The following is a 15,232-nucleotide window of genomic DNA, read 5'->3' as shown; positions in this document are numbered from 1 at the left end:
TGGTGTGTGGATGAGTGTGTGAAAGTCTCTGGTATTCTTTGGGAGCAAGCTATAGAGAAAGCCCATCATGTCTACTGTCAGGAGATCCAGTTATTATTTTAAAAGGGGAGGGAAAAAGGAGGCCCTGGGGCTTTTACTCTCTGGGTGCCAGCTGACTGTCTAGGGTGGTCCAAGCAGTCTAGTTCTGCTGAATTTATCGCCCCCCTGCTCCTGCTCTCCCTGTTTTCCATTAGAGATAGGAGAGCAGCAGCAGGAATTTGTAGATAGGCCTGAATCACTAGGAAGCTGGGTTCTGAAGTGGCTGTTCTCAGTCAACTCTTCAGTGGGCACTGATGCAGAGCCAGCCAGTATCGCTTAAAGGTTTCAATGGAAATGCCTCTGTAGCCACCTAGAGTGTAGTATGGGTGTGTGGGCAGACCTGCGGCTCAGGGAAGCTGGGTTCCAAGGAGACACTTGGTTGTCAGAACAGAAGACAATTCTATATGGGGGCTGAAACCCTCACTGCTTTTGTTTATCCTGTCCTTTGTTCAGAATTTTCTCTAACAGTAGTTATTAGTGAGAGCTACAAGCTTTTTGAGCCCTCACTTTGTGTCAGGCGCTGTGCTGTATACTTCATATCATCTCATTTAATGCTGATAACCATGCTACAAAGTAGTTACTAGTAAGTACCTTTTCAGATGAAAGAGTTGAAACTTGAAGAGGTAAAGCAGCTAGCCCAAAGTCGTCCCACAACTAGTCGGGGAGACCTGGCTCGAAATCCAGAGCCCATGTTCTTTTTGTTACACTGCAATGGAGATGGACTAGAGTGGAGCTTCTGGTAACCTTGGCTGTTATCATCAGACACAGGCTGATCACTCTCAGGACCTCAGGCAGGGTCAGGGAGCAAGTATAAGGAGTAGGTCTCCTTGTCTACTTCCTGCTAGGAGCTTGCAATCTGGGGCCTAGTGGAAAGTACACTGACCAGGTCCGGGGTATTTCTCTAATTCACCTGGTCACTTGCTGGTATGCTTAGGCAAGCCCTATGCACCTTTTTGGGCTCCATTTTCTTCTTCTGCCGTGTAGAAATAATTCTGTTCTATATGTTTCCTGGATGAGGAATGGTATGTCAGGATCATAGACTAGTTGGAAATGAGCTTGGGTATCATCTTGGCCAACTTTTACCCAATATAGTTCTCCTTTCCCCTCTGCTGAGTTCTTGCCGGATAGTTGGGTATATATGAGGGGAGTGCTTAGTGCTGGGCTCTGTGAGGGAGAGCAAGGAAGCTTTTGCTTTTTGTACAGCTGAGAAGCCTGAATGATGGGAGGTTAAGAGGTCAAGCCACACAGGGCTCCATTAACTTGGCTGCAGTCTGAGTCAAGGGCATTCTGAGCCAGCCCTGGTGGCCTAGTGGTTAAAGTTTGGCATGTTCAGCTTCAGCGGCCCAGTTTCAGTTCCCGGACGCAGAACCACACCACTTGTCTGTCAGTGGCCATGCTGTGGTGGCGGCTCATATAGAAGAACTAGAAGGACCTACAACTAGAATGTACAACTACATGCTTTGGGGAGGGAAAAAAAGAGAGGAAGATTAGCAACAGATGTTAGCTCAGGGCAAGTCTTGCCCAGCAAAAAAAAAAAGAAAAAAGGATGTTCTTCCTCTTGAATGTGTGTGCCTCTCCTATGAGCTGGGCTGTGCCAAGGGCATTCAGTAATCAAAATGTGTGTGTGTGTGTGTGTGTGTGTGTGTGTGGTGTATAATGTACAGAAACTTAGATGCAGTAGAGGTGGGTCTCTCTACAAGAGGGCCCTAGTAGGCTCATTTAAAAATTTCTCTCCTGACACAAAATATATGCGTTTTTAGTCACACTGTTGCAGAACAAATAAAATGAGTCCAGTTTCTGTGGCTGATTTCATAGACCACTGGAAAGGCAGAATGGTCTGTGGAAAGAGCATGGGTTCTAGGGCCAAACTGGCTTTGAATCCTGACTCTACTGCTCTCTGGCTCCGTGAACTTGAGCAAGTTACTTAACCTCTCTGAATTTCAGTCCCCTTGTGGGCAAAATGAGCAGCATATTAGAACCCCATCAGAGGGTTGTTGTCTTAGTACTTGCTTGGAACATAGAAAGTGCTCTATAAATGTTGACTATAATTATTATTTGATAGAATTTATTTTCCTCTGGGCTGCCCAGATATTGCATTTGAATACTGGGGGATTAGGTGTCACTGGGGTATTTCTCTCCATTCCTCACTCCAAGTGCTACAGTTACGATCATTACAACTCTACAAAGTGCGAGGACTAAAGCTTCTGAGCAGTCTGAGGCGTGGCGGAGAGCTCAGAGAAGGTGGAGTTGTGTCTGATGGGAGTTTGTTCTTGGAGAGTTTACGTCCCTGCCCCCTCCTTCTGCTAGTGTGACTGTGCGCATCACTATCCTGAGGACATGTGTGTTGGGGAGTGGCTCTCCACCATCACAGGAACCTATCATATGGCATTGGAGAATCCCTCTATAGGACCACTGGAGTCAGTTTTTTCTCATATATCATTATCAGTCTAGTGAAAGTATTGAAAAAATTGGATTTAGGAAAGTGGCCCCAAATCTTCAAACTTCGGTGGACCCACTCAACCTTTCAAAGTGTTCTACCCTCGTGCCTCTATTTCTTCACACAGGTTCCCTCTTTTGAAGGGCCCTCTGGCTGCCTCATTGCCAAATCCAGTGGATTTTCTCATTCTTATTCTGACTGATCTCTTGACATTGTGGCCCACAACTTGATTTTCTCAGGATTCTCCCTTCTCATGACCTGTGTAGTTCTGCACTATTCTTGTTGTTCCTCATCTGATTCCCTTGCTTGCTCCTCTTTCTTTTCCTAACCACCAGCCATGACTTGAAGACTATTCTTGGCCTAGTGTTCCTTTTTCTCTAAGGTTTCTCCCTAAGAGGGTCTCTATTCTAGTTGCTTTAGTTACCACCTCGGTGCTTGTGGGACGAAAATTCTTGCCCTCCCCTAGCTTTCTCTACCTCTTTGTCTTCAACAGGTATGAAGTTGCCGGAGCCTTCCTGTATCTACTGACAAGCTCCATGCCTAAAGACATTGAACTCTGGTTATCCTATATGTAGATATTGAGTATCTGGTGTGTCTTCTGAATCTTTTAGCAGTTCAAATGAAGATTGAGTCTTAAGCTCCCTTCCAACATTCAGCTTCTTTGAAGGCTGTGGCTAAGTAGGGTAGGTCTGGAGAGGGCCAGGCTGGGCTTCCTTTTATTAAATTACTGTGCTTGTTATTTGATTTCTTTTAGGTGGAGCCACTGTCTTTATCTCTGAGATTACAGTTTTTTACTAATCTGCTTAGCTACCTTCTTGAAGATCTGTTCTCTTCCCTACTGGAGTAGGGGTGAGATTGGTCATGTCCTCCACCTTTTGGAATACAGAGTATTGAGAAGGGGTCAGGAGTGCCCCCTTCTTATTTCATCCCATCTCATGTTACCCTCCTTCCCGGGCTCCTGTCCTAGCTGGGTTTGTGGAGCCCTTCTTGATTCCATGTGCTCTCTAGTGGGATCAGCACCTATCCCTGTATTGTTACTGGAAAGGCCTCTTGTGGGCTCTCCTTTCCAGGCTACATGAGCAGATTTTGGCTTTGTAGCTCTCTGGTCAGGTGGAGGCTTGGGTCCGTTGTGAATTTTCTACCCTCCAACAGCCTCCTTTAATCACTTTCCTTCTTGGGTACCTTGGGTTTATTGAGAGCAGTCCCCATTTGCTTGGCCATAGACATGACTTCAATATTTGGGGCAGATACTGTCCCCATGACACAAATGGTCAGTGGCTTAAGGATATGGGGTTAAAGCCACATTTCTTTTGCTCTTTAAAAGCTCTTTCCGTTTAACTGCTGTCTACCTCCTGACTTTCTGTTTAGTTTATTTCTTAGGGGGAACAAGCCTGTTTGCTTGACTGCTCCAAACTCTTTTCTCTTGTCCTTCAAATTATTCTTTAAAAATTCATTTCTTTTCCTAAGCATTTGCACATTGTTCTCTTGTCAGGGCTGTCCTTTCAGTGTCCTCTTTGCATTGTTTCTTCAGCTTAATGTTTGTCTGCTCAAATTAGGTGGTGAGCTTCTGTGTAGAGGTGAGTGACTGGGTGTGTGTGTATGAGTTTGTACAGCCCATAAATAGTAATGAATGTGTGTGTGTGGGAAGAGCTCATTCTCTAACCTTCAGTTTGTAAAGCAGAAGATTGTTTTATGGCTGTTCCTGCAGCTGAGAGTTCTACATGATGGTGACCTGGCTTTCTGGACACTAGTATGCTGAGAAAAGCACTGAGTGGGCTGGATCTGCCTCAGGGCTCAGCAGAAAACTGGCTTGCATCTCTCCATTTTCAGCTGTAGGGGTCCTCCTTTAACATCTGTTTCCTTCACCTCCTGGGGGTAGATACCCAACAAAAGGCTTTGGTTCTAAAGTTTGAGGTGTGGGTCAGCTAGAGGGTGTGTAGATCCTGCAGGAGGCAATTGCTCATGACAGTGGTTCCAGGGTGCCTGGCCTGTGCCTGACTTCCTGTGGGTCCAGGGGCAAGTCATCATCCCCACTCCAATGATGGTGTGATACCTAGGTGCCAGGTGCTGTACCAAGGACTTTCCATGTACTGTTTTATTTGATTCTACCTAACACTCTGAAGTAGAAGCTCTTATTATGGCGATTTTACAGATGAAGAAACTGAGGCCTAGTGAAGTTGTGTCCGGGATCACATAGCTAGGGATTGGCCTTTGGTCTGTCTGAATCTAGATCCATGTACTATGCTTTCTATCCAATGTTTTTATCTCTTTGCTTCAGTTTCCTCCTTATAAGATGGAAATAGGAATTCTTGCCCTTTCACTTTTTCTAGGAGATTAGGGGCAACAGATACATGGACATATACTGTAGGACATATACTTAAGTATCTGAACATTTTATAAGATGGAGCTCCAAGTGCTCCCAGGCAGGCTGCTGAGGTGGCTCTGCTTGTCCATGATGACTTGCTACCTTTTCCTATTCTCCCTGTTGTTCTGGCCCTGAGACTGGAGAACAGCCACTGTCCATGGAGCCTGCCAGCCCCATGTCAGAAGCTTCCAGAGATTCAGCAGTCCCACTCCTCCTTCCTCTGTTGGCTTTTTGCCATCCTCATCTCATTCTTTTGTTTTCCTGCCTTGAGAGAAGACAAAAGTTATGGGAGGATGTCTTGTTTATACAGGGCCCAGTCCCCTCCCCTAGTCCTGTCGGACATGAGGTGCCAAGGGAGTTGCGAGTCCAAGGGGCTCCTCCCACTGCGCCCCACGCATCTGCTCTGGGCTGCAGTAAGCTGGCAATACAGATTGCTGAGACCATCCAACCTCTGTTTAAGTAGAAGTACAGCCTACAAATGGCCAGTTTTGATAGAAAAATGGGCATCTCAAGTACCTTATTATTTCTTTTGTCCTGAAGCCCAAGGATACTTAAAGAGTTACTGGTGAAACATTGAAATACGTTCCCCTTTCCTGGACTGAGTGATGTGTTTTAAGTCGGAAGAAGGCCATAAATGTAAAGATGTAGATCTGTCCTCCATTGAGAGCCAAAGATGATGGGAAGGTTTGTTCTGCAGGGTGTGCAGGGGCAGGTGATCAAGTGAACCCAGGGTTAGTGGGTGGCAGGTGATTTGGGGAGGGTACTATCCTCAGGCCAAGTGTGCCAAACTGTGCCTCAGTGGGATGCCATGACTTTGGCTTTACTTATGTCAGGGTCTGAGGTTTCCTTTTGCTGCTGCTGCTGCCTAGGTCCCTGCTTATTTTGGTGGGCCATCCTGGCAGAACATAGCTGTATGCCATTTCCCCTTCCCTCCCACTCCCTCAGCTTCAACATAAAGCCCAGGGAAAACTATGCCTGCTTGCTCTCCACCAGCTGCTTCTTGAATAAGGACCAAGGCCAGGTGACTTGACTGCAGGCCAGGCCTTAAGAGGACAGAGGTCACCATTACCCATGCCTGTGGGCTACAGAGTTTGCACTTGCTCTCTGGGTGCCCCTGCAAAGCCTGAAAAACTGTCTCGCACCTTTGTCCCACCTTCATTTCTCCTCTGTCTCTCCCCAGCAACCCCCCGCCCACACACGTTATCTCTTTCTTCCTGTTTCATGGAAAAATATGTGGAGGCAATAAATAGGTCAGGTGTGCAGTCCGTGTGGAATTATTGGGGAGAGATGAAGGATCCATTTGTGAATCGATCTCTTATTTTTTAGTATTGGCAGAAAGTGCTTCTGAAGGCGTTAGTGTGTTGCAGGAGATGGAGGCGGCTGAGAGCCCTGTGGGATCTGCTGTTTCTCTCGCTCCCCACTCCCTTTCCCACTCCAGGAGGTGGGGAAGCTACTGTTTGTGCATCAACTGCCCTGATCTCTTTTTCCTCAGTCCCTTCTGGGCCTCTTCTTCCTGCTCATTTGTCTTCTTTGCCCTTGACTACTTCATTCTCATTTATCTCTTCCTCCTCATCTTTTTCCCCAGCACCAGTTTCAGTGATTATCTCTGGCTGTGGGAAGGGAGCATTTAACTGGGTGTGTGTGTACACGCATATACACATAAAGGCTCTCACGTAGGGGAGGGGAAGGGAAATCTGTGGCTTTTGGGATAATCTTTGTTTTCTCTTTGTTGTCCTGAAAATGCTGAGAGTCCCCCCCTTCCATTTTTTATTCCCCTTTTCCCCACAGCCAAGGCTCAGGGTTAAGAAAGGTCGAGGGCCTGTTGAGACCCATCTCCCTGGGCCTTTTCAGCCTTCTCACTCCTGATGTGGCAGCCTCTGCCTCTTGTTCATCCTCACCCAGCCTTCCCCTACTCCTTCCCCCAAACCAGGCATGACCAGGCACCTGTCCAGAACCTAGTGCTGTGCTGTGAACTCACTCCCTGTCTTTTGGTGTAATTGGTGCCCCAGGGAGCCAGGTTGCTGGGGGAAGCTCATGTGGCACTCAGCTGTTCCATTTTGTTGACGAAAAAAGCGGGGAGAAACTGGCAGAAAGCAAAGGCTTTTGCTGCTGGGTGAGTGTAGCAGCTATTTTTAGCATCCAAGCCTTTGCTTTTGCATTTGGCTGTGCTTTTTTAGCACAGTGCTGGTCCAGCCGGGCTGTTTTCCTTCATGGCTCCAGATGTCCTTAGGGAAAGTTTCTGTCTGCCCCTGAGGAGGTGTGGGCTGGGCAAAGGGGTAATAACTTCTGAGAGTGGATTTAGGCAGGACTTTGGTCCCACTACGGTCATGTCACAGCACCAATTTCTTGAGATAGAACACAGAGGAGTGAGGCAGGAATAGAAGAGAGAAAAGGTAAACACCATCCTCTTCAGAGATGTTCCCCCATAATTAATTCAGTTAAGCCTCTATTGAGTAAACTGCCTAATGAGGTTTTTTGGGGCTGAGTGATCAACATGCAAACCTTTTGTAAGGGTCTGGGCTAATACTGACATGTTCTGAATTTTCCTAAGGCTTTTTTTTGCTTGTTTTATTTTGTTTTTCTTTCTGCCTTTCTCTCCTAGATCATTTGCCAATTTGGAGTAAGTTCTCTTGACTTCCACTCTAGTCAAAATTTTTTCACCACTCCAAACAGAAACTGTATACCCATTAAGCAATAACTCCCCTGTAACCTGTAATCTACTTGCTGTCTCTCTGAATTTGCCTATTCTAGATATTTCATTTAAGTAGAATCATGCTATATTTGTCCTTTTGTGTCTAGCTTATTTAACTTGGCGTAATGTTTTCAAGGTTCATTTATGTTGAAGCATATAGAAGAATTTCATTCTTTTTATGGCTGAATAATATTCCATTGTATGTATATATCGCATTATAAAAAAAATCCATTCATCTGTTGATGGATACTTGAGTTGTTTCCACCATTTGGCTATTGTGAATAATGCTGCTATTAACATTCACATGGAAGTATCTTTTTGAGTCACTGTTTTCAGATCTTTGGGGTAGAGTGCCTAGGAGTGGAATTGCTGGATCATATGGTAATTCTATGTTTAGCTTTTTGAAGAGCTGCCAAACTGTGTCCCACAGCAGCTGTACCATTTTACATTCCTACCAGCAATGTACGAGGGTTCCAGTTTTTCCACATCCTTTTTAACATTTATTCTTTTCTTTTCTTTCTTTTTAAATTATAGCCATTGTAGTGGATGTAAAGTGATGTCTCACTGTGGCTTTGATTTGCATTTCCTTAATGATTAATGATGTTGAGAATCTTTTCATGTCCCCCTTGGCATTTATATATCTTCTTTGGAGAAATGTCTGTTCAAGTCCTTTGCCCATTTTTAATTTGGGTTGCTTGTCTTTTTGTTGTTGAGTTGTAGTAGTTGTTTATATATTCTCAATATTAAACATTTATCAGATATCTGATTTGCAAATATTTTCTCCCATTTTGTGGGTTGTCTTTTCACTCTCTTGATAATGTCCTTTGAGGCAAAAATTTTTTTTGATTCTGATGGAGTTCAATTTGTCTGTTTTTTCTTTTATCACCTGTGCTTTACGTGTCATATTTAAGACACTATTGCCAATTCCAAGGATGTGAAGATTTCCCCTATGTTTTCTTCTTTTTCTTGAGGATGTTTGTTATAGCTTTATTGACATATAATTCACATACATACAGTTTACCCACTTAAAGTGTACAATTCAATGGCTTTATTTATTTATTTTTTATTGTTGCATATTATCTATTTTATTTTTTTGAGATTCAAATAGACCTGTATTTATTTTTGTTTTTTAAATTTATTTATTTATTTTCTTTATTGCAGTAACATTGGTTTATAACATTGTATGAATTTCAGGTGTACATCATTATACTTCTGTTTCTGCATAGATTACATCATGTTCACCACCCAAATACTAATTACAGTCCATCACCACACACATGTGCGTAATCATCCCTTTTGCCCTCCTGCCTCCCCCTTTCCTCTCTGGTAACCACCAGTCCAATCTCTGTCTCTATGTGTTTGTTTGTTGTTGTTTTTAATTTCTAATTATGAGTGAGATCATGAGGTATTTGACCTTCTCCCTCTGACTTATTTCACTTAGCATAATACCCTCAGTGTCCATCCATGTTGTCTCCCCTATATTTTCTTCTAAGAGGAATTTCAGCTCTTAAATTTAGGTCTTTGACCCATTTTGAGTTAATTTTTGTGTATGGTGTAAGGGAAGGGTCCACTTAATTCTTTTGTGTGTGGATATCCAATTGTCCCAGAGCAGTTTGTTGGAGAGACTGTCCTTTCTCCATTGAATGGTCTTGGCACCCTTGTTGAAAATTACTTGACCATATATGTGATTATTTTGGGGCTCTCAATTAGATTCAATTGGTCTATATGTGTGTCCTTATGTCAGTACCACACTGCTTTGATTATTGTAGCTTTGTAGTAAGTTTTGAAATCAGGAAGTGTGAATCCTCCAGCTTTGCTCTTCTTTTTCAAGATTGTTTTGGCTGTTGTGGGTCCTTTGAAATTCCACATGTATTTTAGGATGAGTTTCTCTATTTCTGTAAAAAACACCATTGGGATTTTGATAAGAATGGCTTTGAATCTGCATATTGCTTTCGGTAGTTTTGGGTAGACTTAACAATATAAGTCTCCAATCCGTGAACGTGGATATTCTTTCATGCTTATATCATTTTAGTTTTTTTTATAATTTTATTTATTTATTTTTTCCCCCAAAGCCCCAGTAGATAGTTGTATGTCATAGCTGCACATCCTTCTAGTTGCTGTATGCGGGACGCGGCCTCAGCATGGCCGGAGAAGCGGTGCATCGGTGCATGCCCGGGATCCGAACCCGGGCTGCCAACACCGGAGCGCATGCACTTAACCGCTAAGCCACGGGGCCGGCCCTGTATCATTTTAATTTTAACAGCTACTAGGGCTTGCATTTTGGTTTGTTTGGCTGTTTGAAAAGTGATGTGAAAGGCTTTGTGGCTTGGGAATATTGAACTCTGCTGGTTTAGGGGATGCTGATGGCATCTGTCTTCAGGTATGACAGTGGGTCTGGTTTAAAAGTGAATGGTTATAAAGGCTTATGCAGATTTGGGCCCATGTCTGTTCACACACAAATCAATTGGTTAGTTTTCTTCTCTCATTACCATAGCTAATACTACCCTGCACAACCTGATAATAAGTTGATAATGAAGAAGGAATGGAGCAGGGATGTTATAGCTCATACAAATGTGTTAGTTGGCTATACAGTTCCAACCAAGGCATATCTCCCCTTGGGTGGCTGGAGTCCTTATGGAATATGGAGGCTTACTTCAGACTGATCTACCCCTGTGATAGAAGACCTGTGATACCTCTATGCAGGAAACATCTGACATATGTTGAACAAGTGACATCATGGGAATCACAATGCTGAGGGATCAGGCACTAACTTCCTGTTGACCTTGTTTTCTTTGTTTACATTCCTCAGGTCTCTAACTATGCCTCCCCAGGGTCTGCCCCTGTTTAGGATGACTCCTCTGGGCGTGCCTCTCGGGCTACTGATTGCCTCCTGCTTCACCATCTGCCTCAGTCATCAGAACCCGGTAAATATCTTATCACAAGTAGAGAGATCCCTGTTCGGTCCAAGAAAGCCTCTGTGCCACCAGGGCTGCCGTGGGAATGGGACAAGCTTTTATTTTTCTTATAGGAATGTGGCTAGAGCTGGGTCACAGAGTATGGTATGTGTACTTCTTCCCCCTAATCCCTGAGTCCTCTGATCTCTGTTTAAAGCTCATGGCACAGTTTCCCTTTGGGGAAAATATGATGATGATGATATAATAATAGTAATAATGATGAGCAGCTTACCATGTACCAAGCATTGTATTAAGTGCTTTTTTTTTTTTTTTGCCGAGGAAGACTGGCTCTGAGCTAACATCTATTGCCAATCCTCCTCCCTTTTTTTTATTTCCCCCCAAAGCCCCAGTAGATAGTTGTACATCATAGTTGCACATCCTTCTAGTTGCTGTATGTGGGATGCGGCCTCAGCATGGCCAGAGAAGCGATGTGTCGGTGCGCGCCCGGGATCTGAACCGGGCTGCCAGTAGCAGAGCGCGCGCACTTAACCGCTAAGCCACGGGGCCGGCCCTGTATTAAGTGCTTTTTATATATTTTCATTTAATCCCCCAACAACCCTATGAAGTAGACAACTACAGTTATTATCCTCATTTTGAGAAGGAGGAGACTAAGGCTCAGAGACTTAGCCAAAACTTGGCCAAAATCTAATAGCGGTTTATAGCAGAGCTGGGAAGTTCAGGATTCTCCCCAAGAGCTGAGTACCTGTGTGGTGAGCACCCAGTAAGACTCTGCTTCCTCCTCTACTCCCCTCTTCCTTGTGTTTTCTCAGTCTATCAGTATGTCTGTATTCTCTGTCCCTCTCTCCTTTTCTCTCTGTTCTTTCCAGGCCTCTCTTCATTAACCTAGACATCATTGCTCAGGGTTTCTCTCATTGCCACAGGCAGGAGCAGAATGCCCAAGAAGGCCCTGAGCTTGGCTTGGCTGCGGCACGCTAAGGCTCCTGGCCCCAGCAACAGCCTGCCCTTGACCAGCATCCAGTGCCCTCTTTCCCCTCCCTTGAGATGCCCTAACTGTAAGGTCTCTGACAGTTTCATGGTCCCCTGGCTACCTTCCCTAGCCTCAGGGGCTCCCACTAAATGTTGGGTAAAGTTCTAGAGGCTTTGGAGTGAGAGGACCTTGAAGTGCAAATGACAATTGTGATGAATTTAATAACAATCCAGCTCAGCTGAGGTTCACCTCTGGCTCGTGGCAAGTTTCCATTTTCTCTCTGAAGTCATTTGTTTTCTCTCTGTCTTTCTCCCCACTTTGTGGAGCAGGAGAGAACATAGTTAGGAGTCACGAATTCTTTTGAGCTTTTAATGTTCTCTACCATCTTGTTGGTGCCAGTTTTTTGGCCTCTTCTTCAAGGACAATGAGAATGAGATCCTGTTAGTCCCTGAGGGTGGGACTGGCCACAGCATAAAGTTGGGGCTGTCTTTAGCATAGCCTGGCCCGGGAAAGCACCCAGGTGTCTCAAGGGATCAGGGCTGTGTACCCCACAGCCTGCAGCTCGGGAAGATCTCAATGCTCCCCATCGTGAGCTTTAGCAGATGCACAATTAACAAAAGCATGCTGATGAATTTACTTAAGGACCGTGTGTTAGTAAGTCTCTTTTGGATAATAGTCCAACCAAATAAATGAGCTTTCAGGGCCATAATTGTTCTGGCCCATTTATATTAGCTCCATTGAGTCTAGTCTCAGAAAAATGTTAATACTGACTTTCATCAACAGAAGCTGCTTTTATCCTTGTGTCTGTTCCTAAGCTGTATCTATTTGTCATAATCTTTCATCATGTGCTAAGCACAAGTAGGAGTTGAAGCATCTTTTCTCTCATACCATAGAAATTGCTACCCTGATACCATTTAAAATCCAAATAATGCAGCCAGGCAACTTTACAACAGTGAAAATGGGCAGAGGGGGAGGTGGGGGTGGTTCTGATTCTTTCTTCAGAGCCACAAAGCCCAAGGCAAATGCTGCTGATGACCTGGAATTGTCCTTCCCAGGGGCATTTGTGCAGGTTAATGGCCACCCAGGAAAGGTTGGCTGTGTGTATCAGAGTATGTTCTGGAGCCAGCCTCTCTTCCTGGCTCCTGCTGTGGCACCTTTCTGGGATGCTACATCTTAGCATCGTGGATGCTGAAAGAGTGTGGTTGTGTGGTATACTGGCCTTCAAAAAGGTGGTGAGTGATGAGGGAGGTAGTGGAACCCAGTGGAAGGAGCACAGACCCTTGGTAAACTCCCTTTTGCCACCTGCTTTGGCAATTTGACCATTTCTGAGCTTTGTTTCCTCATCTGTAATACAGAATCAGTACCTCCCTCTTAAGATTTTAGTGTAGATTAAATGTGATTATGTATATAAACCACTAGCTTTGGGACTGGCACAATATGGTCAATGGATGGTCAATAAATGTCAGCTGTTACTTTTAGTAAAGGGGTGGCTGCTTCTATGGTTTAATTTAAGGCTCTGTCAGGCAGGCTCCTGTCCTAAAATGTTGCCCTGGCAATCTGTCTCTGACCCAATGTCTATCAACCTACCATTAGAGATTCACTCATTCTCTTGGATGGTGAAGACTTTGGTCTTTAAGAATTTCTTATTCAGATACAAGTGCTAGGAAGTGTGACATGGTAAGCTGTTGTCAGCTAACACCTTAGCTGGGATTTCTTGCCAGTCAGTTGAGAGGAAATTGGTATTTGGAGTGATGGTGGCAGGGAGAAGAGAGTGCTAAGGATTCAGCATGGAAGGGAGCCCTGAGAAGCCAGTTGAGAGGGCATGAGAGCATGGGATTTATTTCAGAGCTGACCAAGGGCTGGTTGGCCTCTCTCACCTCTTGGTCTTTCTCTCCTGTTTAGGGCACAGCCTGGACAGAGAGAGGCTAGTCTTGCTTGTCCTTTCTCTGGGACTGTAGTTTCTCACCTGATCCATGAAAGCCTTCCCTTAGGAAGGAGGATGTGCTGATATATGTGCTAAGGTGATCTCATTGCCCTTGCTTCAATTCCCTCAGCATCCAGGGCGCAACCATTAGGACACATGACTAAGAACAGAAACACAGAAGTGAGTCAGAAGTCATGCATGGGCTGTGGAGCCAGCAGGCCTGGACTTAAATCTCTGCTCTGCTTTTCTCAGCAGTATGATTTTGCACAGGCTCTGTATCCATCCTCATTTGTAAAATGGGAGTAAAAGTATGTGCTTCACAGATGAAACTTGGCTGAGTTGTGAGGCGTGGAAGGCACTTTAGCCCAGTGCTGGGCATATGTTAAGGGCTTAATAAATGGTAGCTGCTGTTATTATTACAACCTCATCCCTGTGATGCTGCTTTTCCTCAAATATTTTCTGGAATTCCCCTTTTGAACTGACTGTCTAGCTTGTGATATGTTCATATGACTGAGCCTCCCTCAGTACTTTCCAGATATGATTTGGGCAAACAGTCACTCCAAAGTCACTCAGAGCCAGATTTGGTGAACATGTTATGCTGATCAGACAGGGAGCACCAATTTTCTGTTACCTCCACTAAAAACTGACATATACTATCAAATAATGGCCAATTGTGTGTGTATGTGTGCAAGTGTTCACATATGTGAGTGTGTGTATGTGTGTAACTTGAAGTCTGGTTCAAAGATGATATCAAAAGGAAGCTCAAAAAACATTTTGAGCAGTGATTGGATTGTTACAAAAGTGTTTGGCCTTCCTAGGGCATTTAAAGCATGTGGCTCAGTGGCTCATCAGTCTTGTTTTAATCCTTCTTCTTGAACCTACTCTGTTAACCTTGTTAAAGAAATCTAGAAAAAGAAGCTTTTCCAGCTCCTAGTCATCAGAATGAACACTAGCCCTGCCTAAATTTTGAAGGGCTTTCTGCCGTATTCTTATCATCACCATTCCCCTTTGCCTCTTTCTACTTCTCTTGATGATGAGAATTCAGTTGCTTGCTTACAGTCACACCTCCGGGAGTTACCTGACTAATAGATACACTAAAGCAAGAGCTGCAATTTAAAGCTTAGAGATGTTTAGTTTGGCCCTTTTAGTGTTCTAAAAATAAGAAAATTTCACATAAAAATCTGGATTTCTGTTTTCTCTTCAAGTTGAAGGACTTGGTGGCAGCGTGGACCAGCTGAGTAACGGCTGCATTCCTTAGTCAAGGCAGGAGGGCTCTAGTTTTCACAGTCCCACCACTCCCTCTTGTTTTACACCTGGCCCACCGCACTCGTTTATATCCATCCCTGCCTGGCCCCTGGAGGCATTTGACCCACACACTTCTGAGGTAAATTTTATTAATGATCTCCTAGGCCCACGGTCTACTGTATGATGCTTCTGGCAGAGGCTGTCCAGCATGGTTGGACCCTGGAGTACATAGGCTCCACGTGCTTAGTAGACAAGGTGGTCTTTGTTCTGGAATGTGGGGCTACTGCCTGGCTTCTGGCAGACTCAGCTACTTTGGGTTTCCCACATCTAAGCCATCCAAAAGACATACCTGCCTGTGGGAGGGGGGCATTCCTTCATTCCTTTGTTCTGTGCTTACAAACTAAGCCCTGTGCTAGGCATGGGGAATACAGTGGTGAAATAGACTGACACAGTGCCTGCCCTCAGGAAGCTTGGCTTTTGAAAGTTTGATGTCCATGTCCTCAGAATGTAGGGTGCTTACTGCCAGTCTGTTTTCTCTTTAGTTTCACAAGCACATCTACTCTTCTGTTCCTAGTTTTCTTTTGAGCCCAGGTTTGTACAGGCTTCAAG

General features: G+C 44.6%; 1 protein-coding gene across 1 annotated transcript in view; it reads left to right on the top strand.

Annotated features, from left to right (window-relative positions):
• SIL1 (SIL1 nucleotide exchange factor) overlaps window positions 1-15,232 on the top strand; it is a 221,783-nt gene that overhangs the window by 50,109 nt on the left and 156,442 nt on the right. Inside the window, exon 2 of the mRNA XM_058541387.1 lies at window positions 10,382-10,496. Coding sequence (XP_058397370.1) covers window positions 10,392-10,496 — 105 coding nt within the window. The 5' untranslated portion in view covers window positions 10,382-10,391. The remainder of the gene's footprint in view (window positions 1-10,381; window positions 10,497-15,232) is intronic.

The sequence above is a fragment of the Diceros bicornis genome, chromosome 1, assembly GCF_020826845.1.
Source record: "Diceros bicornis minor isolate mBicDic1 chromosome 1, mDicBic1.mat.cur, whole genome shotgun sequence".
Classification (NCBI taxonomy): Eukaryota; Metazoa; Chordata; class Mammalia; order Perissodactyla; family Rhinocerotidae; genus Diceros; species Diceros bicornis.
The sequence above is the reverse complement of the archived record's forward strand: the minus strand, read 5'-3'. Positions and strand labels throughout refer to the sequence as shown.